Source organism: Trachypithecus francoisi, unplaced genomic scaffold (genome assembly GCF_009764315.1).
Source record: "Trachypithecus francoisi isolate TF-2019V2 unplaced genomic scaffold, Tfra_2.0 Lachesis_group13, whole genome shotgun sequence".
NCBI lineage: Eukaryota > Metazoa > Chordata > Mammalia > Primates > Cercopithecidae > Trachypithecus > Trachypithecus francoisi.
The window spans coordinates 46047349-46074001 of NW_022681458.1; the positions used below are offsets into that span (position 1 = coordinate 46047349).

A 26653-nucleotide genomic window follows, 5' to 3' on the forward strand; every position below is an offset into this window, starting at 1 on the left:
CTAACAACTTGGAATCTTCCAAGGAATAATCCTTTTCACCTATGAGCAGAAATGTGAAGTTGTTTTGAACTTACTGTACTAAAATACTTTCCCATATTATTTAAATACTGTATTTGTAGAATTTATAACATTTAAATTTAAGCTTACATAAACTATGTCCTAATTTCCTATATGTAGGAAAAAAAGCAATGATGGTAGTAAAATTGTTTTGATTTCTAACCAAATTGTTGTACATTTTAATCACAATTCATTTGGCATAAAGCAAAAACAAAACAAAAGGTATATTTTAAAAACCTTATATAAAACAATATACAAACTATTAAAGACCACTAATAAATGTTTTCTTTATATGTACCCAAGATACCATATGCAATGAAAAAGCGCCAAATGTCTGAAACAAACTTCACTTATTCTGCAAATTGGGTTGCTTAAAATGCTAAAGGTCTTCAAGCTTAGTTATTCACTGACTCCCTTTCTCATTATCTAGAGAGAAAATGCATTCTTTTAAAAAGAAGTGCTCATCTGTGGAAACTTTCTAATTAACTTGGTACAAAGCATGTGCAAGATGGCAGTTTTCTACACTGCTTCAGCATTTTAATTGACAGAAAATGCTTAGCAGCCTATTCACAATCCCCCTTGGTAATTAAGCTAGGGTCAACTCTATGACTAAATGAGCCAATCTTGTGAAACAAACGATTTCTACCATACACAGTATATAGCATATTAGGTTTACAGCAGTCTTTGAACAAAGTTAATGAGGTAGTAGCTGTGCCACTATGGGAGATTTATATAGAACAAGTTAACCTTTCTTAATGGTGCAGTAGTCATTAAAACTAATTACTAGCAGGGCATTATCTCTAACAATTATTAACATCTATCAGCACATAATTAATTCAAGCTGCATTTCTGACAATGCTAATAACCACCTGCAAACAACTAATCAATATTCACTATTAGTAACATATTTGTTTTCAAAGCAAATACAATTTCCTCTAAGGCTTTTCAGATTGAATAAGCTGTAACTTTCAATATTACTATAGTCAAGCATCTGTCAACAGCTTCATTAGAATATATTGACTATGGCAATATAATAATCCACGGGTAACATAACAACAAAGAACAAGAAGCTTTTCAGAAGATTTCAAAATAAGAAAAAAGCTATTAGTTTTAACTTTAGATCAGTCTCAGTCTCCATTTTTCTCCGTAAGGAACAAATAAATCTATTTTATTTGTAATTAAGTTTAATCTCAGACCTAGCTTCCCCTTTCTCCTGCCACAGTGAGAATTTACAGGCACCTGAGAGGGACTAGGCCTCTGAGGGCGCTTATTCATCCACCAAGATCAGTAAACATGAAGTCAAGAAAGAGGACAAATTTATCTATTCAAAGATCAGAATTCAAATCTAGTTCAAAGACCCACTTTCTCTGCCTTTACTGATCTTACCACAGGGCCCCACTTGTTTATCAAGAGGACCATTCTTAGATTTTTTTAAACCACCAACTTATCTATACTTAAAACAATACTTGCAAATCTGTCAAAATACTAGTAAAAATAATTCTATAAAACTTGGCTCATTTCTCTGCCACTTATATTCTAGGAAAGCACTCTCCAAAACCTTTTCAGGAGGAAACAGTAGAGCAGGAAGTATAAGAATTACAGGCCGGGCGCGGTGGCTCAAGCCTGTAATCCCAGCACTTTGGGAGGCCGAGACGGGCGGATCACGAGGTCAGGAGATCGAGACCATCCTGGCTAACACGGTGAAACCCCGTCTCTACTAAAAAATATAAAAAATTAGCCGGGCGAGGTGGCGGGCGCCTGTAGTCCCAGCTACTCGGGAGGCTGAGGCAGGAGAATGGCGTGAACCCGGGAGGCGGAGCTTGCAGTGAGCTGAGATCCGGCCACAGCACTCTAGCCTGGGCGACAGAGCGAGACTCCTTCTCAAAAAAAAAAAAAAAAAAGAATTACAGCACAGGAGGGGGCGGAGCAAGATGGCCAAATAGGAACAGCTCCAGTCTCCAACTCCCAGCGCGAGCGACACAGAAGACCGGTGATTTCTGCATTTTCAACTGAGGTACTGGGGTCATCTCACCAGGGAGTGCCGGACAATCAGCGCTGGTCAGCTGCTGCAGCCTGACCAGCGAGAGCTGAAGCAGGGCGAGGCATCGCCTCACGTGAAAAGCGCAAGGGGGAAGGCAATCCCTTTTCCTACCCAGGGGAACTGAGACACACAACACCTGGAAAATCGGGTAACTCCCACCCCAATACTGCGCTTTAAGCCAACTGGCACACCAGGAGAATATATCCCACACCTGGCCGGGAAGGTCCCACGCCCACGGAGCCTCCCTCATTGCTAACACAGCAGTCTGCAGCGATCTATCCGCAAGGCAGCAGGGAGGCTGGGGGAGGGGGGCCCGCCATTGCTGAGGCTTAAGTAGGTAAACAAAGCCGCTGGGAAGCTCGAACTGGGTGGAGCCCACAGCAGCTCAAGGAAACCTGCCTGTCTCTGTAGACTCCACCTCTGGGGACAGGGCACAACAGGGGAAGCAGCAGAGGCCTGAGCAGACGCGAACGACTCTGTCTGACAGCTTTGAAGAGAGCAGTGGATCTCCCAACACGGAGGTTGAGATCTAAGAACGGACAGACTGCCTGCTCAAGTGGGTCCCTCATCCCTGAGTAGCCTAACTTGGAGACATCCCCCACTAGGGGCAGTCTGACACCCCACACCTCACAGGGTGGAGTACACCCCTGAGAGGAAGTTTCCAAAGTAAGAATCAGACAGGTACACTCGCTGTTCAGCAATATTCTATCTTCTGCAACCTCTGCTGCTGATACCCAGGCAAACAGGGTCTGGAGTGAACCTCAAGCAATCTCCAACAGACCTATAGCTGAGGGTCCTGACTGTCAGAAGGAAAACTATCAAACAGGAAGGACACCTGTACCAAAACCCCATCAGTACATCACCATCATCAAAGACCAGAGACAGATAAAACTACAAAGATAGGGAAAAAGCAGGGCAGAAAAGCTGGAAATTCAAAAAATAAGAGCACATCTCCCCCTGCAAAGGAGCACAGCCCATCGCCAGCAACGGATCGAAGCTGGTCAGAGAATGACTTTGACGAGATGAGAGAAGAAGGCTTCAGTCCATCAAACTTCTCAGAGCTAAAGGAGGAGTTACGTACCCAGCGCAAAGAAACTAAAAATCTTGAAAAAAGAGTGGAAGAATTGACAGCTAGACTAATTAATGCAGAGAAGGTCATAAACATTTCGAAATGACAGAGATGAAAACCATGACACAAGAAATACGTGACAAATGCACAAGCTTCAGTAACCGACTCGATCAACTGGAAGAAAGAGTATCAGCGATTGAGGATCAAATGAATGAAATGAAGCGAGAAGAGAAACCAAAAGAAAAAAGAAGAAAAAGAAATGAACAAAGCCTGCAAGAAGTATGGGATTATGTAAAAAGACCAAATCTACGTCTGATTGGGGTGCCTGAAAGTGAGGGGGAAAATGGAACCAAGTTGGAAAACACTCTTCAGGATATCATCCAGGAGAACTTCCCCAACCTAGTAGGGCAGGCCAACATTCAAATTCAGGAAATACAGAGAACGCCACAAAGATACTCCTCCAGAAGAGCAACTCCAAGACACATAATTGCCAGATTCACCAAAGTTGAAATGAAGGAAAAAATCTTAAGGGCAGCCAGAGAGAAAGGTCGGGTTACCCACAAAGGGAAGCCCATCAGACTAACAGCAGACCTCTCGGCAGAAACTCTACAAGCCAGAAGACAGTGGGGGCCAATATTCAATGTTCTTAAAGAAAAGAATTTTAAACCCAGAATTTCATATCCAGCCAAACTAAGTTTCATAAGTGAAGGAGAAATAAAATCCTTTACAGATAAGCAAATGCTTAGAGATTTTGTCACCACCAGGCCTGCCTTACAAGAGACCCTGAAGGAAGCCCTAAACATGGAAAGGAACAACCGGTACCAGCCATTGCAAAAACATGCCAAAATGTAAAGACCATCGAGGCTAGGAAGAAACTGCATCAACTAACGAGCAAAATAACCAGTTAATATCGTAATGGCAGGATCAAGGTCACACATAACAATATTAACCTTAAATGTCAATGGACTAAATGCTCCAATTAAAAGACACAGACTGGCAAACTGGATAAAGAGTCAAGACCCATCAGTCTGCTGTATTCAGGAGACCCATCTCACATGCAGAGACATACATAGGCTCAAAATAAAGGGATGGAGAAAGATCTAAAGCAAATGGAGAACAAAAAAAAGCAGGGGTTGCAATCCTAGTCTCTGATAAAACAGACTTTAAACCATCAAAGATCAAAAGAGACAAAGAAGGCCATTACATAATGGTAAAGGGATCAATTCAACAGGAAGAGCTAACTCTCCTAAATATATATGCACCCAATACAGGAGCACCCAGATTCATAAAGCAAGTCCTTAGAGACTTACAAAGGACTTAGACTCCCATACAATAATAATGGGAGACTTCAACACTCCACTGTCAACATTAGACAGATCAACGAGACAGAAAGTTAACAAGGATATCCAGGAATTGAACTCATCTCTGCACCAAGCGGACCTAATAGACATCTATAGAACTCTCCACCCCAAATCAACAGAATATACATTCTTCTCAGCACCACATCACACTTATTCCAAAATTGACCACATAATTGGAAGTAAAGCACTCCTCAGCAAATGTCAAAGAACAGAAATTATAACAAACTGTCTCTCAGACCACAGTGCAATCAAACTAGAACTCAGGACTAAGAAACTCAATCAAAACCGCTCAACTACATGGAAACTGAACAACCTGCTCCTGAATGACTACTGGGTACATAACGAAATGAAAGCAGAAATAAAGATGTTCTTTGAAATCAATGAGAACAAAGATACAACATACCAGAATCTCTGGGACACATTTAAAGCAGTGTGTAGAGGGAAATTTATAGCACTAAATGCCCACAAGAGAAAGCTGGAAAGATCTAAAATTGACACTTTAACATCACAATTAAAAGAACTAGAGAGGCAAGAGCAAACACATTCAAAAGCTAGCAGAAGGCAGGAAATAACTAAGATCAGAGCAGAACTGAAGGAGATAGAGACACAAAAAACCCTCCAAAAAATCAATGAATCCAGGAGTTGGTTTTTTGAAAAGATCAACAAAATTGACCGCTAGCAAGACTAATAAAGAATAAAAGAGAGAGGAATCAAATAGACGCAATAAAAAATGATAAAGGGGATATCACCACCGACCCCACAGAAATACAAACTACCATCAGAGAATACTATAACACCTCTACGCAAATCAACTAGAAAATCTAGAAGAAATGGATAATTTCCTGGACACTTACACTCTCCCAAGACTAAACCAGGAAGAAGTTGAATCCCTGAATAGACCAATAGTAGGCTCTGAAATTGAGGCAACAATTAATAGCCTACCCACCAAAAAAAGTCCAGGACCAGATGGATTCACAGCTGAATTCTATCAGAGGTACAAGGAGGAGCTGGTACCATTCCTTCTGAAACTATTCCAATCAATAGAAAAAGAGGGAATCCTCCCTAACTCATTTTATGAGGCCAACATCATCCTGATACCAAAGCCTGGCAGAGACACAACAAAAAAAGAGAATTTTAGACCAATATCGCTGATGAACATCGATGCAAAAATTCTCAATAAAATACTGGCAAACCGGATTCAGCAGCACATCAAAAAGCTTATCCACCATGATCAAGTGGGCTTCATCCCTGGGATGCAAGGCTGGTTCAACATTCGCAAATCAATAAACGTAATCCAGCATATAAACAGAACCAAAGACAAGAACCACATGATTATCTCAATAGATGCAGAAAAGGCTTTTGACAAAATTCAACAGCCTTTCATGCTAAAAACTCAATAGATTCGGTATTGATGGAACGTACCTCAAAATAATAAGAGCTATTTATGACAAACCCACAGCTAATATCATACTGAATGGGCAAAAACTGGAAAAATTCCCTTTGAAAACTGGCACAAGACAGGGATGCCCTCTCTCACCACTCTTATTCAACATAGTGTTGGAAGTTCTGGCTAGGGCAATCAGGCAAGAGACAGAAATCAAGGGTATCCAGTTAGGAAAAGAAGAAGTCAGTTGTCCCTGTTTGCAGATGACATGATTGTATATTTAGAAAACCCCATTGTGTCAGCCCAAAATCTCCTTAAGCTGATAAGCAACTTCAGCAAAGTCTCAGGATACAAATTAATGTGCAAAAATCACAAGCATTCTTATACACCAGTAACAGACAAGCAGAGAGCCAAATCAGGAATCAACTTCCATTCACAATTGCTTCAAAGAGAAGAAAATACCTAGGAATCCAACTTACAAGGGATGTAAGGACCTCTTCAAGGAGAACTACAAACCACTGCTCAGTGAAATCAAAGAGGACACAAACAAATGGAAGAACATACCATGCTCATGGATAGGAAGAATCAATATCGTGAAAATGGCCATACTGCCCAAGGTGATTTATAGATTCAATGCCATCCCCATCAAGCTACCAATGACTTTCTTCACAGAATTGGAAAAAACTGCTTTAAAGTTCATATGGAACCAAAAAAGAGCCCTCATTGCCAAGACAATCCTAAGTCAAAAGGACAAAGCTGGAGGCGTCACCCTACCTGACTTCAAACTATACTACAAGGCTACAGTAACCAAAACAGCATGGTACTGGTACCACAACAGAGATATAGACCAATGGAACAGAACAGAGTCCTCAGAAATAATACCACACATCTACAGCCATCTGATCTTTGACAAACCTGAGAGAAACAAGAAATGGGGAAGGATTCCCTATTTAATAAATGGTGCTGGGAAAATTGGCTAGCCATAAGTAGAAAGCTGAAACTGGATCCTTTCCTTACCCCTTATACGAAGATTAATTCAAGATGGATTAGAGACTTAAATGTTAGACCTAATACCATCAAAACCCTAGAAGAAAACCTAGGGAGTACCATTCAGGACCTAGGCATGGGCAAGGACTTCATGTCTAAAACACCAAAAGCAACGGCAGCAAAAGCCAAAATTGACAAATGGGATCTAATTAAACGAAAGAGCTTCTGCACAGCAAAAGAAACTACCATCAGAGTGAACAGGCAACCTACAGAATGGGAGAAAATTTTTGCAATCTACTCATCTGACAAAGGGCTAATATCCAGAATCTACAAAGAACTCAAACAAATATACAAGAAAAAAACAAACAACCCCATCCAAAAGAGGGCAAAGGATATGAACAGACATTTCTCAAAAGAAGACATTCATACAGCCAACAGACACATGAAAAAATGCTCATCATCACTCGCCATCAGAGAAATGCAAATCAAAACCACAATGAGATACCATCTCACACCAGTTAGAATGGCAATCATTAAAAAATCACGAAACAACAGGTGTTGGAGAGGATGTGGAGAAATAGGAACACTTTTACACTGTTGGTGGGATTGTAAACTAGTTCAACCATTATGGAAAACAGTATGGCGATTCCTCAAGGATCTAGAACTAGATGTACCATATGACCCAGCCATCCCACTACTGGGTATATACCCAAAGGATTATAAATATTCTACTACAAAGACACATGCACACGTATGTTTATTGCGGCACTATTCACAATAGCAAAGACTTGGAATCAACCCAAATGTCCATCTGTGAGAGACTGGATTAAGAAAATGTGGCACATATACACCATGGAATACTATGCAGCCGTAAAAAAGGATGAGTTTGCGTCCTTTGTAGAGACATGGATGCAGCTGGAAACCATCATTCTTAGCAAACTATCACAAGAAGAGAAAACCAAACACCGCATGTTCTTACTCATAGGTGGGAACTGAACAATGAGGAAACTTGGACTCGAGAAGGGGAACATCACACACTGGGACCTATCGTGGGGAGGGGGGAGGGGGGAGGAATTGCATTGGGGAGTTATACCTGATATAAATGATGACTTGATGGGTGCTGACGAGTTGATGGGTGCAGCACACCAACATGGCACAAGTATACATATGTAACAAACCTGCACGTTATGCACATGTACCCTAGAACTTAAAGTATAATAAAATAAATAAATAAATAAAAAAGAATTACAGCACAGTGGTTATGATTATATGTTGTAGAAGGAGAATACTATAGTTCATAGCATGGCTCTGCTACCTGGCAGCAGTTTGTGTGACCTTGGGCAAGTTACCTGACTTACTCTCTAAGCCTCCTTTTCCTCACCAAATGAAAGTAAATAAAAGTGCCTGTATAGTGGGTTTAATAAATTAAAAGAAATATCCTTGTAAAAATGTTTAGTACAGCACATGGTAAAGTCCCAATAAACATAGGTTTTTGTTTTGTTTTGAGATGGAGTCTCACTCTGTTGCCAGGCTGGAGTGCAGTGGTGCGATATTGGCTCACTGCAACCCCTGCCTCTCTGGTTCAAGCAATTCTCCTGCCTCAGCCTCCCAAGTAGCTGTGACTACAGGCGCACACCACCACACCCAGCTAATTTTTTGTATTTTTAGTAGAGAACAAAGATTATTATGATTCATTTATCTAGTCTACATTTATTTTCCTACTGCAAAAATATTAATCAGAAATAGAAATGTAGGTGCCTAAAAGACTTTACTTTTTATGTAACAATATTTCCTTTTACTTGTATCTTTATCGCAAATAAAATTCTTACATACTGGAATGGGATATCTACCTTATTCCTACACTATGAAATGTTTAAAAATTCTGTCCTATCAATCCTTTATTATGCCAGAATTCAGTTTTAAGTCCATATTCATACAAATCATTTTGCTCATTTTACTACTATCCTCTAAAGCCACCTTATCTGGCATTTCATCCAGAACTGTGTTCACAGTAATTCCATCAGTTTTTCATTACTTTATGGTTAAAAAAAAGAAGTTCTCAAAACTAATTTTGAGGACATTCATTATCAAAGTATACCAGGCTGACTGATACATTCACATAATGATCTTCAAAGACACATTTCAACAAGTGTCTTTCCTGGATTATAACTGAACGCTTACAAACTAATATTAAGCAATTGTATTCATTCAATCAACATAAGAGTTTAAAAGGTTTAGTCACTGTATTAAAGCAACTAAAGTCCAACAAAAACAGATTAATTTAATTATTAAGATCCCCCAAGATCTATACTATGAGGGAGACATCTAGAGGTGTCAAGGAAGGGAACATAGTTTAGCCTAGTATGGTCACTAAGTTTACCCAGAGGGGCCAACACTTGAACTGAATCTTTGAGGAATCACAGTCGTCAGTCAGGCACGGGGGTTTAGAAAGTGAAGAGGGAGAGAGGGACAGGAGAAAAATGGCACAATCTATTAACAGTAGTTTATTATCATTAGAACTGAGAAAAGAGGAGAGAAATGAATGATGAGGGGTAAGAATGTCAAGACACAGAGGGAGGATCATATTATGGAAAGCCTTGTGGGCCAAGTAAAGGGCTCTGAACAATATAGCATGATGCAGTTTCCTAAAATGCATGAGAAAAAATATAACTAGCACATCACATCAAATCCATGTTCCAGAGATATAAAAAATATGTATTAGTGAGAAAATACAAAGTATTAAGTAGTGTGAAGACACATGGGAAAAATCACAAAGGTGGTATCAGAACTAACTTAATTTGGAAGACAATGTCATAGGGATTAGATACTCAGAGGTTTCATCAGACAAACCTTAGGGTTTATGGGCTCTGTCAGTTTCCTTATTTGTTTTTAGAAACAAGAATCATATAATCTCTCCCTCACAGGATTACTGCTAAAACTTAGTGGGAAAAAAAATGCATTTAAAACAGCACATAAGATAGCAAAATGGTTACAGGATTGAATCCCAGTACTACCATTTATGAGCTCTGAGATATTAGAAAAGTTACTGGGAAGAGTTAACATTACCTGTCTCATGAAAGTGTGGTGCGGAATAAATGAATTCAGCTTAGAACAGTGTCTGCAGTATGTGTTTAAGTAAATAAGATTTTAAAAGTATGTATTAACAAAATGTTAGCTATCACTATAAAGAAAAAATTCTGTGTCAGAATCTCTTTGCATTTTAGAAAGATAAATCTAGTTTAAGTGCTAAGAATGTCTTGCAAGGGGACACAAACACAGGCAGGGAAGGTTATGAAGTTATTTCAACAATCCAATAACCAAGAAAATCCAGAATTGTTACGACAGAGTGGATGCAGTTAGAAGATACTGAAGAGATAGCTTTAACTGGACTTCACACCTGATGACAGAATGGGAAAAAAACGAAAAGAAAAAAAAAGAGAAAAAAAAAGTCAAAGAGGTCCAGATTTTATCAAAAGAATGAAATGTAATGATATTTGGGATCCATTAAGGGGTACAAATTTTGTGTGGAGTATAAGTTTTGAAATATTAAGTGGGAGGTACCTGTGAACACCAAGGTGGAGCCAAGTGGGTACCACAAAAAAAGAGCCTAAGAGAAATTTAAAAATAGTTTTGGTTTTACCCTAGTTGAAGCTCTCTAGAAATGCCCATAATAAAGTTCACGTGCCAAGTATATTAGGCATTTCTCAGACATTCCTGGAGTTTACACACAGTAGCTTCCCTTTTTATGTCTTTAAAATTTAAATCATCTTTGCTTTTCAACAAAGGCACCCTGATAAATGTTAAGTAATTTAGAAGAACAAATAACTTTATTTAGGGGTCCCATTACTTATATTTTCTTATCAAAAATAATCAACTTATCACAAATCTGTATATCATTTTTAATCTAGTACTCCATCCACAGCAAAATATCCCTTTGTAATATGCCAGAAGAGATAAATAAAACATATTGTGCCTCCTGTCTTCCCCCAGTTTCTTTTAAACATGTGCATCTAAACCTGATTAAAATATATTTAAAGTCTGATACCAAAAGAAAGCCAATAATTTAGGATTATTTTCTAATTCAACTACAGTTTAAAAAGTAACTACAAGTACTATTTTAAGGAGAAAAAACTTAAAATTTCTCTTACCTGATGCCCCTATATTTGCCTCATCTTCAGGAACCAGGTTTTTATCCTTATTTATATCTTCAACTAAAAGTTTGTCAAAATGCTCAATACAAAGTCTGCTGTCGATTTGATATAACAATGCAGGGCAAAGGTATGTAAATAAATCAGTTGAGATAGGAGAGTTGGCACCATGACCATAGTATTTTAATAATTGAGTGACGTTCAAACACTGCAAGGAAAGTGATAAAACAAATTAAGTAAGAGTGTCTTTAAGGAGATTACGCAACAAATTACTGCCTAATAAATATTCTAAATATTACTTGCAAATAATCTGTAATACATAGATATCTATTACAAATAAAACTTTTTAATAAGAATTTCTAACAGGGATACACTCAACTATATTACCCAAAACTTTTCATGGACTTTAATAATTTTTCTACTCCAACACATGAAAGATAATGACTTTTTGTCATGGATAAGGATGACTCACAACTATATCCCCAAGACTCTCGTAGGATGATGAGAAAAATCATTTCCCTATCAAATTGCAATCATCGGTGACTCAAGATCCTTATCTGTGGAACAGATTAAATAGATTTAGAGTACTTTAATGGCTTATATTAAAATATACCATAATATAGACATTTTCATTGCCAAGTACACTCCAAAAGCATATTGTTTTGGAAAATTCTAGCCCAATGTCCGTTGATAGGAACAAAACTGGAAGATAAAAATAAAGGCAGCTTCATTCACTGGTACTTTAAAAACAAACAAACAAACAAAAAGTAAGCTTAACACTGATGAAAGAGGAGAAAAAAATAATAATAAAAACCAAAACAAAGCAGAAAACAAATAGCCAACAGGTGTGGATCCATCATATGGTTAAAAACAAGCATCTAAATTATGACAAAAGAGACTGGCACTGTCCCTTTGTCACATATATCTGCTCTGGTTGCATGCTTGTTTATTAACTTGCTATCTCACTATATGGTTTTATCTATGGCACACAAAAAAAAACATGAAAAACTAAAAACCTATAAACACACAAAAATGATTCTTCTTAGTTTTTTTTTAATTTTTATTTTTTTCTATTTAGCACCACTTAATTGCTTTTGATCTTCTTAGGTCTCAATTACCATATGGTACTACTCTATTAAAAGTATTGAACATTTCAGAATCATGAGATTCCCAGTATGCATCAGACCTATCAGAATGCCATTAACAAGTCTAATGATGCAAACCTCATGGATGTGATACAAAGAGGAAATGAACAATAAGATCTAGTAATTATCAACAAAATATTCTAGGATATTATCTTAAGTCATAATAATTATCCTAAGTCATAATAATTAATGCACTGCAATCCTAGCAATTTGGGAATTTAAGGCTGGAGAACTGCTTGAGGCCAGGAGTTTTGAGACCAGTCTGGGCAATATAGTGAGACTCCATCTCTACAAATAATAAATTTTTGAAAATAATAATATAAATAATAAAATGAATGCATACTTCAAAACCATACTAAGATCTTGATTTATTTTAAAATCAGTATTTATAACTGCTGAAAACCAAATAGCTGATGATTTATCTAGGGAAGAAACATAAAGATATTTACCTAGACATAAAACATATGTCAATGACAGTGACAGAAAAGGATGTGGTCATTTTCCACAGTTGATGGTGCTACTTTCTATACATATGAACAACAATTCAACAATTTTTCTAAACTTAGTAAGAATGCTAAAAATAGAATAAACAAGGAATCAACATCCCTTTAATGAAACTAAAATGAATGTGCTTAAGGTGAATAGTTAAAAAGAAAATCAAGGAGCCAACCAAATGTGTAAGTACCCAAGAGTATGAAAATTTTAAAGGAAAACAGGACATCCCATTACTATTAGTTTCTTATTATTATACCTTTTTATATTCATCCTAAGTCTGTGAAAGGCCTGAGAAAAAAACAATTATCATCAGTAAGTAGGCCTTGCCATAAAGTGACACAGAGAAAACAAGCTAACCATATGTGCAAAATACCTGACTTTGGAGCTACATCAATGACTTGGAAACACTGAATAGTTAATTCAATAAATTAACAACTTATGAACTGGAAACTGTTCTAGTTACTTCCCAAGAGGACAAATCGAACAATTTAAAAAATTTAATTTTCAAATACCTAGAACGTGGCTAACAATAATAACAGTAAGAGACTAGCTTGGAGAGTCAATTCATAAGGAATACATTTTCTAACAACATTAAAACACTTAGTCTTCAGATATATACTATAAAAAAATTTCTTAAAAATATATTTAGATTTGAGGAAACCAAACTTGAGAATATAAGAAACAAACAAATACAAGTGAAATTCAGATTTTAAAAATCTTTTTTTTTTTTCTTTTTTTGAGATGCAGACTCACTCTGTCGCCCAGGCTGGAGTGCAGTGGCATGATCTCGGCTCACTGCAACCTCCACCTCCCGGGTTCAAGTGATTCTCCCCCTCAGCCTCCCGAGTAGCTGAGATTACAGGTGCCTGCCACCATGCCCCGCTAATTTTTTGTATTTTTAGTAGAGACGGGGTTTCACCGTGTTAGCCAGGATGGTCTCAATCTCCTGACCTCGTGATCCACCCACCTCGGCCTCCCAAAGTGCTGGGATTACAGGTGTGAGCCACTGCACCCAGCGGCTTAAAAATCTTTATACTGATTTTAATTCCTTAATGTATTCTGTTCATGAACATTACCTGATGTTTCATAGGTAAAGATATGGAAATACATTTAAATATGATTAATACTCCACTGTTATTTATCGTGTTTTTAAAATGCACCACAATTATCTGAGAATTATGAAGCAGCTATCAGACATCTTTTTATACTTACTTCATGATGATGGTCATCTTCATTAAGATCTTTTCTCAAAGAAATTATTGCATTATTTTTAACATGTGGTGCTTCTCTCTTTCTAGTATGTCGAAGTTCACCTTCATTATCAGGATCAAGATCTTGGTGTCCATGACCAGGATCATGACCATTACGTTCTGGAAGATGTACATGAGAATGACCTGGGTTATGTACACGATCAGGTTTGTGGACCCGATTATGCTCATACTGTTCACCCTGATCATGGTTAGGGGGAAAACCTGGTGTAATAACCTCAGAATTTTCATTACTTTTCCTCCCTTTTTTCTTCCTCTTTCCTTTCGGTAGTTTAACATCAGATTGTTCCTGGGTTTTATTGGTCTCTGTTGAAGGTTCATTGCTAGGCTCCCCACGCTCACTGGGAGTAATGGAATCGTTATGAAAATGGTGAGTATTGTTATGATCAAGATGATGATGCAAACGATGGTGATGACGTAGGCGGTGATTATGGTCATGCATATGTTTATCATCAGATTTTACAGACACTTCAATTGTCTCTTTCTCTGGATCACATTTATGGTTTCTTTTTGTTGATACACTGGTCACAGTTTGATTTTCTGAATTTAAATGATTATGGGAATGCTGGTGGTTATGTGAGTGAAAATGCTTTCCCTCTTGAACTGCCAAAATATCTAAGTGAGAAACATGATCGTGGCCAAGATCCTCATGATTAATCTCAACTACTTTTCTCTCTCCAAGGCCCAAGTTTGTTAAAAGTTTCTCCAAACCAAAAAAGGATAATCTTCCATTTTCACCATAACGCTCAAAAAGTTTTTCAATATAGTATTTTTTTTCATTTTCAGCAGCTTGCTTTGAAAATTTGCTTGGCTCCAATTCTGTCATTCCACGATGCTGTCTGTGAAGTGCCTCAGGGCCATGGTCATGTTCTTCATGGCAATGGTTGCAATGATGAAAAATAAATGTCAGCAAACAAATGAGGCAAAATTTTGTGTGCATATGTACCTTCATTTCTATTTTTCCTAAAGAGATTTAAAGAGAGAGACAGTATTAGTTTCTACCTAGACACATTCAAAACAATCATAAATTCTCTAGAAGTTGCCAATCCACTAAAAAAAGTTTCACTCCATTTCCTTCATGATAAAATATGTTAAGAATCAGAGGAAAGTGAAACTGTCATTATTCACAAATGGTAGAATTAATTATGCAGCATGCCTTAAAGAATCTTTAAGAATTAATAAGTTAGTTTAGTACAGTTACTGCATATAAGGACAGTAATAAATTATATTCCTATATACCAGCAATAATTAGAAAACAAAACTCAAAAATAGTAACATTTACAGTAGCAAATAGCTAGGAATGTATCTAACCAAAGACATACAAGAACTTTACATATAAAAGAGAGAAATTATTGAGAGAAATATTATTGAGAGAAAATTATTGGGAGAAATAAAAGACCTAAATAAATGGATGGCTATATCATGTTATGATTGGATAAGCTATGTATCCAATACAATCCCAGTCAAAATCTCAGAAATTATTTTGTGAAAACTGATTAACTGTTTTTAATATTTATGTGGAAACAGAAAGGGCCAAGAATGGCTAAGATGTGTTCCTTGAGGAACAAAATTGAAGCATTCACTCTATGAATTATTAAAGATGCTGTGGTATTTGGTGCAGTAACTAACAAATAGACTAAAGGAACAGAAGACAAAAGCTAAAAACCAGAAAGGATGGTCTTTTCCTTGGTGCTTGGTCAATTAGGTTTCCACACAAAAGGAAATAATAAATAAAATCTGACCCTTACCTCACATCATTACAAAAATCAATTGCTAATTGCTCGTGAATATAAATCTGAAACAAGAAATGCTAAAATGATAAAGTGTCCAGAACTGTCCAGTTCAATGGTAGCCACTAGTCACATATGGGTGCTTAAATTAACTAAAATTAAATTTAAAATGCAGCCTCTCAGTCACCCTGGCCACATTTTAATTGTTCAATAGCCACATGTAGCTAATGTCTACTACGTACACACAGAACATGTCCATCATTATAGACAGTTCTATTGGACAAGCATACTTCAAGAATCTAGAAATATAAGAGCCAATTACGTAGTTTTGAAGTTTTCCAGAATAGATGAAACTAATTTCATACTATTCTATTTAACCCATTATATCCAAAATATTATAACTTCAACATCTAATCAATATGAAAATCATTAAAATATTTTACATTCTTTTTAATACTATGTCTTTGAAATCTGTCATGTATTTTACACTTACAGCACATCCTAATTCAGTCTATCTGTATTTCAAGTGCTCAACAGACACATGTGGCTACTGGCTACTGTACTGGAAAGTGCAGATCTTGAAGGTTTGGAAGACTAATTTTAAGACCTTCGAGACAGAACACAAAATTGATAATATATTACACTGAAATTAAGAATTTATGTTTCATCAAGAGACATCCAAAAAAAAAAAACCTAACTAAAAAGGCAGGCCACAGACTGGGAGAAGACTACCACAATGTACATTAAAAAATATATAAGGAACTTCTACACATCAATATGAAAATTACAATAAGACGACCCAATGAAAAAATGAGTAGGTAATTTGAACAAGCACTTCATAACAACAGCCAAACTGCTAAGAACCAAATGAAAAGATGTTCAGTTCAGAAGTCTTCAGGAAACCAAATTAAAATCACAATTAGACACCACTATATACCCCACAAAAAGAACTAAAATATAAAATACTGCCAATATCAAAAGTAGGCAAGAGTATATAGAGTTAAACGGAACTTGTGTACAATGACAGTAGGATTATAGATTGTATCTTCTGAAAAACTGTTTGGCAAGATCTGCCAGAAGCTGAAAATAAGCCTATGCACTCGCATAACAATTTCAGTCTGGGGTATATGCCCAACAGAAATCCATGTACATGAATACCATCATGAATATTCACATAATCATTATTTACCACAGTCAAAACTTAAAAAAGGCTGGGCGTGGTGGCTCACACCTGTAATACCAGCACTTTGGGAGGCCAAGGCAGGCGGATTACCTGAGGTCAGGACTTTAAGACAGGCCTAGCAAACATGGTAAAACCCTATTTTTACTAAAAGTACAAAAATTAGCCAAGCATGGTGGCATGTGCCTGTAAGCCCAGCTACTCGGGAGGCTGACACAGGAAAATCGCTTGAACCCAGGAGGCGGAGGCTGCAGTGAGCCGTGATTGTGTCACTGCACTCCAGCATGGGCAACACAGACAGAGTCTGGTCAAAAAAAAAAAAAAAGAAAAAACAAATAACAACAACAAAAAACACCTGATAAAAGCCTAAATGTTCATCAACAATAAAATGATAAATGAAACAGAAAAATCTATCACACAGGAATAAAAATGAAATTACAGTTTCATGCATAGATGAATTTCACAAATATTGGGAAAAAAGTGATAAACACCAAAGAAAGCAGTATAATTCTTATATAAAGGTAAAAAGGAATAGAACTAAACTATGTGGGTTTTTTTTTTTTTTTTTTTGGAGACAGGATGTCACTCTGATACCCAGGCTGGAGTGCAGTGGTGCAATCAAAGCTCACTGGAGCCTTAAACTCCCAGGCACAAGTGATCTTCCCACCTTAGCCTTCCAAGTAGCTGTGTGTACCACCACGCTCGGTTTTAATTTTCTTCTTTCAGGGGTCTTGCTCTGTTGTCCAGGCTGATCTCAAACTCCTAGCCTCAAGCACTCCTCCCAACTCAAATTCCCAAAATGCTAAGATTGAGGTGTGAGCTACCGCACCTGGCCATGATTACTTTTTGAAAGAAAGATGGGGATAATAATTGGGAGAAAACCAGAGTGGAGGGGATTGCAAAGTGTAATCCTCTTTCCTGACATCAGTAGTAGTTATGTAAATATGTTTACTTTGTGACAGTTCATGGCACTTATGCTCTGTGTACTTTCTGAACACGTTCTATTTCAATACAAAGTTTTATAAAAATCAAACTGTCTTCACTGAAAACCAATCAAAAAATGTAATTATAAACAAAATTGTATGGTTTCTACAATTAAGTAGAACAAGACATAAAACCATCAAAAGGAAAAATCTATTAAGATGTTACTGAAGGACAGTAAAGAACTGCAAAACCTGGAAAGAGACATCATCTACATGATAGGTGGGATACATTGCATAAGGTATATAAAATCTTCCCAAGTATACATACAAATTTAATTCAATGCCAATTAAAATCCTCATAGCTGTTTGGTTTTGGTGAGACTTCAAAGCACATCCAAAAACTCATAAAAGCAAAAACCCAAGGACAATCAAAACAATTCAGAAGATTAGCAAAGTATTAAAGACATCTTTTTATAAAATTATACTAACGAAAAAAACATAGAACTAGCACACGGGGTAGATAGGCCAGTGGAGTGGAACAGAGTTCTCAAAGAGAATCAATAATACTGATTGTGAAAATGTTTCTTCCTCACACTATACACAAAAGTCAATTCCAAGAACATTAAAAACCTGTATGTGAAAAGCAAAATTATCAACAAGTTCTAGAAGAAAATGTAAGAGAATGTCTTTATGGTTTTGGGATAAGGAAAGATTTTTTAGGCAAGACACAAAGCACATATCATGATGAAAATTTCTGATTAAATTATTTTAAAATTACTCTATAATAAAGGACACTACAAAAAAAAAAGCTTATAGGCCAGGCGCGGTGGCAAGTGCCTACAATCCCAGCTACTCAGGAGGTTGAGGCAGGAGAATTACTTGAACCCGGGAGGTGGCGGTTGTGGTAAGCCGAGATTGTGCCACTGCACTCTGGCCTGCCAGACTGGGCAACACAACAAGACGTCTCGGGGGAGAAAAAAAAAAAACAAAAAAGCTTATAGCAAGCCATATACTAGGAGAATTTGCAATGCGTATATATAAACAATGTATATAAAACATCAGTATCCAGAGTATATAAAGCCCATATAGTAATAAAAAAAACTCCACTACTGCATAGACAACTATGAAAAGAACATAAAACAGGTTGGTAAAACAGCAACATGATGACTAATAATCTAGGCAATTCAAATCTAGATAAGGCTCTAAGACAGTAACAGGCAAAAATTAGTATATCACAATACTAGAAGTTAAGTAAAGGTCCAATACAAAGAAACAAACTACCTTACCTCTGGTGGAAGTATATATTGGTACAGCCATTTTGGAAAGCTACTTGACATTTATTACAGTCAAATATGAACACACTCTACAGCTCCCAAGTCTCCACTTTTAATTACCCTTGCGCTTAGGCATGCAAAGACACATTCAAGAATCCTTACTGGGGCCAGGCGTGGTGGCTCACACCTGTAATCCCAGCACTCTGGGAGGCCGAGGCAGGCGGATCATAAGGTCAAGAGATCGAGTCCATCCTGGCTAACACGGTGAAACCCCATCTCTACTAAAGATACAAAAAAAATTAGCCGGGTGTGGTGGCGGACACCTGTAGTACAAGTTACTCAGGAGGCTGAGGCAAGAGCATGGCATGAACCTGGGAGGCAGAGGTTGCAGTGAGCTGAGATGGCACCACTGCACTCCAGACTGAGTGACAGAGCGAGATTCCATCTCAAAAAAAAAAAAAAAAAATCCTTATTACAATATTGTAAATGTTTTTCTAATGTGAACTATTGCAATGACAGAATACTCAACCAAATGATTAAAACAGAGGAAAACTTTCACATAAAAAGAAATCAAAAGAAATGTGTGATTCTAGGACAATACCAAAAATCCAAGCACTCTCAAATTTGCCTTCTCAGAGTCTCAAGATAACCCTGCATAATCATATTCAAAACTGGAAGATTTATCTCTTTTAAAACATAATTTTTTTCTTTTTTGTTTTTTTCCACAGAAATCCTGTTTGGATGGAAGGTTTAACTTCATGTCTCTTTTTATCCAGGGAGAAAAATATTTCCCTCAAGCCTCTCTCAGATTTCTCTTTACCTATCTTTGATCAATCAGGTCTCTAACACATGCCCATGCCAAAGCCAATCATTGGTTTACAGCAGTGTACAGTAATGTCCCAGGCCTTCCCATTCACTCACTGCCCACTCACTGACTCACTCACAGCTGCTTCCAGTCCTGCAAGCTCCATTCATATTAGTGCCCAACACTGGTGTACCATTTTTAAAATCTTTTACACTGAATTTTGACTCTGCCTTTTCTATGTTTAAACATACAAATACTTACTATTGTATCACAACTGCCTACAGTATTCAGTATATCAACAGGTTTGTAGCCTAGAAGCAACAGGCTATACTCTATAGGTTGGTGTAAAGGAGGCTACACCATCTAGGTTTGTCTAAGTATACTCTATGATGTTCACACAACGACAAACTCACCTAACGTTGCATCTCAGAACATACCCAGCATTAAGCAATGCATATGACTGTATGTGGGAGAGGCAATACTCACAGAACATGCGGGAATGAGGCCTCAAGAAAAAAGGAGGTAAATAAAGAAAAGCAGGCCAGGTGCAGTGGTTCACGCCTGTAATCCCAGTACTTTGGGAGGCTGAAGCAGGTGGATCACCTGAGGTCAGGAGTTCAAGACCAGCCTGACCAACATGGTGAAACCCTATCTCTACTAAAACACAAAAATTAGCCAGGCATGGTAGTGGGTGCCTGTAATCTCAGCTACTCAGGAGGGTGAGGCAGGAGAATCGCTTGAACTCAGGAGGCAGAGGTTGTAGTGAGCCGAGATCATGCCATTGCACTCCAGCCTGGGCAACAAGAACAAAACTCTGTTTCAAAAAAATAAAATAAAATAAGGAAAAGGGGTCAACTGTGTAACCACTACTTTGCCTGCTACAACCTAAATGCTCATCATTAGAATAAATAAATATGGTATATTTATGTAATTAAAGATTACACTGCAGTTACAAATGTGACTATGAAGGACTGTGTATTAACATGCAAAAATCTCAGAAATAACTTTTTAAAATTGCAAAAAGATACATGCTGTATAATTTACAGACAATTTTAAAACATGCAGAATTGCTTATTTGGGGGTATATATTCATGTAGCAAGAGAACATGGGATGACTGCATTCTGGAGAGTCATTGTATTTTCAGAAAGGGAAGGAGGGAAATCAGCTGATAGAGGAAGTACACAGATTTAACTGCGCTTGCAGTGTGCTATTTCTTTAAAAATGGGAAAGGGATCTAAAGTAATATGATAAAACATTTAATATTTGTTAAAGCAAGATAATGGGATTCGGGTTCTTGATTATTCTTCTGTGTACTTTTCTGTAAATTTGAAGATACTACATAACTTGTATCAGTGGTTAATCAAACTGTCGTTGTGAGAGCAGCATAAGCTTGCTAGAAATCTGAAAGGCAAATTCCTGCATCCCACCCAAACCTACTGTAACAGAAACATTAAGGATAGGACCCAGCAATGACGTATCCAGCCTTTCTAGTGAGTCTGATGCAAACTAGACAAAATTTGAGAGTGCCTATTTACACAAATAAATTAGCAATGACTTATTCAGCCTTTCTAGTGAGTCTGATGCAAACTAGACAAAATTTGAGAGTGCCTATTTACACAAATAAATTAGCAATGACTTATCCAGCCTTTCTAGTGAGTCTGATGCAAGCTAGACAAAATTTGAGAGTGCCTATTTACACATATAAATTATTAATGACTTATCCAGCCTTTCTAGTGAGTTTGATGCAAGATAGACAAAATTTGAGAGTGCCTATTTATACAAATAAATTACCAAGCACTTCCATTTCTCTAAAATGATACTTTGGGCTGGGCACTGTAGCTCACGCCTGCAATTCCATCACTTTGGGAGGCAGAGATTGGCGGATCTTAAGCCCAAGAGTTCAAGACCAGCCTGAGCAACATGGCAGAACCCCGTCTTTACAAAAAACACAAAAAAATTAGTTGGGCATGGTGGTGTGTGCCTGTAGTCTCAGCTATTTGAGAAGCCAAGGTGGGAGGATCATCTGAGCTTGGGCAGTCAAGGCTGCAGTGAGCCCTGATCTTGCCACTGCACTCCAACCTGGGCGATAGAGACGCTGTCTCAAAATAAATAAATAAATAAAATAATACTTTAGTTGATCTAATGTTATGATCTATCTGAATAGGTTAAGTTGAATTATCATATATGGCATATATAGGTTAAGCATTTTTTAAAATAGTCTATAAATCAATTCCAAAGCAGCATTAAGTTAGGGATGTTTTTTAATCTTACAGTCTTATGGATAAAGTCACCATTTAAACTGTGTATCACTTTTACTTGTACACTAATGAAGATGAAAAGACATGGGTGATTAAGACCAATCACTGTTAAGCAAAGGAGGATACATATTCCTTTAGCTCCTGTTACACTCCCTGCAGTTACTTTGATTTTCCACTAGAAGATACTAATTAAAGGTGTGAGTGTTACTTCATTCGGCTGATACGCAAATACCATGAGGTTTCTTTAATGCATGTTATCTCACTGTCAAATGAACAGGTACCAGAGGTGGAAACAGGACATTCATATATACTGATCAGACAACATCAAATGAATGACTCCATGAAACACAAAAGCTGTAGATGATTTATACAAGCTTTAAAAAGTCATTTGTCTCTATTTTTTAAATACATCATACTCTACTATGGAAAAGATTTTAAGAATCTTGAGTACTCAAATCACTTACATTTAAGAGAATATTATAAGAATACAAAGATACAAGCAACGTCATGAGGTAGTATTAAACCTCTGCTTTTAAAAAATTATTATTAAAGTAAATCATTCACTAACTTTGCAACTTTAGAACTACTATAGCAGATGCATGCTTAAGAATCATTTAGCCCAGGCATGGTGGATCATGCATATAATCCCAGTACTTTAGGAGGCCTAGGCAGGAGGACTGTCGAGCCCAGGAGTTTGAGGTCAGCCTAGGCAACATACTAAGATCTTATCTCTACAAAAAAAGTAAAAAATTAGCTGGGTGTAGTGATGCATGCCTGTACTCCCAGCTACTTAAGAGGCTAAGGTGGGAGGATTGATTGAACTCAGGAGGGCCAGGCTGTAGTGAGCCAAGATCGCGCTGTGCCCTCTAGCCTGGGTGACAGAGCAAGACCCTGTCTCAAAAGAAAAAAAAATGATTTAGATGAAATATGCATTTTGTTATCACAGGCTAAGCAGCTACTGATTGCAAAGAGACCTCTCTCAAAAGGCAGTGGTTTAAGAAATGGGCAAGTTTTTGTCTCTCTCAAAAACAGTTCAAGATGACTACTCCATATTAAATCACTTGGATCTTTAAAAAAAAAAAAAAAAAAAAAAAAAAAATGACTACTCCGGGTCTGAGTGCAGCTCCGCTCCAGTCATTCAGAGACATAACATTCTTACACAGTTGATATTCCAGCCAACGGGGAAAGATAAAGAATGTCCAGGTTCAGAAGTTTCTTCTTCAGCAGCAAGGGAAGTAGAAGTTGCAGGCATCACTTCTCATCGCATTCCACTGGCAGGGGGTTAGTCACATGATCTCAATCGGCTAGGAGGCCAGGGTCTCACCAACTTGTATTTCCTAAGCATTCCAGTAGATGTTAACAATCTTTTCCATCAACAGCATAAAGAAGATCTCTGAGGTGGAGACAGGAATGAGGGAAATGGCACAAGCCCACATACCACTCAATCCTAAAAACTGACATTTATAGGACACAGCTTTGCCCAAGCCAAAATATTCTATTACGTCTCTTGTGTTTTGGAGTTCTCCAAGTTTTATGCATTAAGAATATGTTAGTTTTATAATTGATAATATTTTTTCAGTTCAGCTGAGTTATCTCTACTGAAGAGTTCTACTAGGTGTTGCAGACATCAACAGATGAGCCTACTGACGAGAAATGGGAAAAGGGATTCCGGTAACTAACCAGCTGTGCCACAAAAAATTTATTTTCATCTTTTGCTGTTGATTTCCAATGCGTAACCACAGTTAAAAGCGTAAGTATTCTATCACTGTATAATTTCTGCATTAAGAGTGGGGCTAATTTACAGTTAGGAACTTAATCATTGTGCTAATTATTATATTATTTTGAATGCAAATATTTTGCTTTGGATGCAAAGAAAAAATAAAGTTCACTAATATTCTCTTGTATTTAAGACTAAAGCCAGAACTAAATGTGTAGTGAAGTGACTATACTTCAGTGTGGGGAGTGACTGGGCAGAATCATGAGAGGAATTCTGGGTTCCTATTAATGTCTTATTTCCTTACCTGGGTGCTGGGTACATGGTTGTGCTTCACTACATGAAAACTACTTGAATTTTACACTTAACATTTGGGTACTTCTCTGTAGCTGTGTTATATTTCATCCAAAACTTAATTTTTATTCCCCACATGAAGTTTATTCCAACCTTCAATTAGTAAAATCAGTAACACCAGTAACACGTAATTTCTAGAAACACATCCATACTTAGTAATACTCAAAGGAAAAAGTGCTTTTTCAACTTCTTATTTTGAAATAATTTAAGATTCACAAGAAGTTGTAAAAGTAGTTCAGAGCTTCCATGTACTCTTTCCCCAATTTTTCCCAATAACAGCTAACATAACCAGTACATGTTCAAAACTAAGAAACTGACATCAATACTATTAACTACAAACCTTATTCAAATTTCACCAGTTTTTTACATGCACTTTAAAAAATACTGTAATAGAAAATCAATTTTTTAACCAGAAAAAAAATGGCATTTTTGGTAACAAAAAGATATTGCTTAACAAAATACATGGTTATACTTAAGAGAAAGGTTAACTAGATCCTTAAATGAAAGGAATTAGGGTGTTTGCTTCAGCAGCATATACACCAAGATTGAAACAATACAGAGGAGATTAGCACAGGCCCCGCACAAAGATAACATGCAAATTTGTGAAATGGTCTATACTGTTAAATGTTCTCACCACAAAAAAAAAAGATATGTGAGATAATGTATGTTAGCTCAATTTAGATATTCCACAATGTATACATATCTCAAAATACACGTTGTACATAATCAATATATACTATTTTTGTCAAAAAAAAAAAAAAAGGAATTAGGGTTGATATTCTCCATAGCAATTTCTCCTGTAAAGTCTTACAAAAACCTTTTTCAGCCGGGCGCGGTGGCTCAAGCCTGTAATCCCAGCACTTTGGGAGGCTGAGACGGGCGGATCACGAGGTCAGGAGATCGAGACCATCCTGGCTAACACGGTGAAACCCCGTCTCTACTAAAAAAAAATACAAAAACTAGCCAGGCGAGGTGGCGGGCGCCTGTAGTCCCAGCTCCTCGGGAGGCTGAGGCAGGAGAATGGCGTGAACCCGGGAGGCGGAGCTTGCAGTGAGCTGAGATCCGGCCACTGCACTCCAGTCCGGGCGACAGAGCGAGACTCCGCCTCAAAAAAAAAAAAAAAAAACCTTTTTCACTTTATTTATTGAGACAGAATCTTGCTCTGTCACTAGGCTGGAGGGCAGTGGTGCGATCTCCCCTCACTGCAACCTCCACCTCCAGGGTTCAAGCGATTCTCCTGCCTCAGCCTCCCAAGTAGCTGGGACTATGGGCATGTGCCACCACGCCCAGCTAATTTTTGTATTTTTAGTAGAGATGGGATTTCACCATGTTGGCCAGGATGGTCTCGATCTACTGAACTTGTTATCCACCCACCTCGGTCTCCCACAATGCTGGGATTACAGGTATGAGCCACAGCGCCCAGCTCAAAAATCTCTTTTAAAGGCATTTATTTATTTTTATTTTTCATATAGAGATGAGATCTCACTATGATGCCCATACTGGTCTCAAATTCCTGGGCTCAAGGGATCCTCCCACTTTAGCCTCTCAAACTGCTGGGATTACAGGTGTAAGCCATCATGCCCAGCCTACAAAAACCTTAGTTATAGGCTTTGCATTGTAGTTTTGCAATGTGTAAAATGCCAAGCTACAAATTTAAAATTTTTTAATAAAATTAAACACCTAAATAACAAGTTCAGTAGGAAGATATACAAATGGCTAACATTACAAATCTTCCTACAGATATTCTTAGACTGTCTTTTATTTCATACAGATAAACGTAATAAAAATGTAGAATGTTTGAGATTTTAAAAATCCTCAGGTATGTTTCGCTAAACAATGTTATGTATAAGGAATCTGAGACCCAGAAAAGGTATCTAACGTGATTAAGCTGTTATTTCAAGTCTGTGGCATTTCTCTGACTTGAAAGACAGGGGCTCTTTAGTCCACTACAGGAGCATATTTGTAAATCTTAAAATCAGAATACTTTGAGATCTTTATTAAAGTCACTCATCTAAAATACACTACAAAGACTTTTTTTAAGGGAAAAGAAATTGTCTCTTAATACTACTTACTCAACAGAAAAAAAACATTGTGAATAAATTTAGATTACTTAACAAAATGATTGTCTGACATAGTAAGAAAAATAGCAGATAAATACTAAAATAATCCTAGTTTCAACTGCTGGAGAGGCCAATCAACTTAGTAATTTTTGTTTGTTTGTTTTCGAGAGAGAGTCGCTGTTGCCCAGGCTGGAGTGCAGTGGCACGATCTCTGCTCACTGCAACCTTTGTCTCCTGGGTTCAGGCGATTATCCTGCCTCAGCCTCCTGAGTAGCTGGGATTACAGGTGCCTGTCTGGCTAATTTTTGTATTTTTAGTAGACAGGGCAACCTGAACTCCTGACCTCAGGTAATCCGCCTGCCTCAGCCTCCCAAAGTGCTGGATGTGACCCAAAGTGCT

General features: G+C 37.5%; 1 protein-coding gene and 1 non-coding gene across 6 annotated transcripts in view; one reads left to right on the forward strand and one right to left on the reverse strand.

Moving 5' to 3' along the window:
• Window positions 1–26653, reverse strand: part of SLC39A10 (solute carrier family 39 member 10) — a 173614-nt gene that overhangs the window by 50575 nt on the left and 96386 nt on the right. For 4 of the 5 annotated variants that reach the window (XM_033230792.1, XM_033230795.1, XM_033230794.1 and 1 more), the window contains 2 exons: window positions 13900–14918; window positions 11048–11255 (listed from right to left, as the gene is read on the reverse strand). In XM_033230792.1, the coding sequence (XP_033086683.1) occupies window positions 11048–11255; window positions 13900–14918 (1227 nt within the window). Of the gene's footprint in view, window positions 1–11047; window positions 11256–13899; window positions 14919–20353; window positions 20656–26653 lie in introns of those variants that run through there. The other variant, XM_033230796.1, reaches the window with a different exon arrangement.
• Window positions 24714–24816, forward strand: LOC117095453. Its single transcript, XR_004441996.1, has one exon. It is a non-coding gene; the product is annotated as a U6 spliceosomal RNA (small nuclear RNA).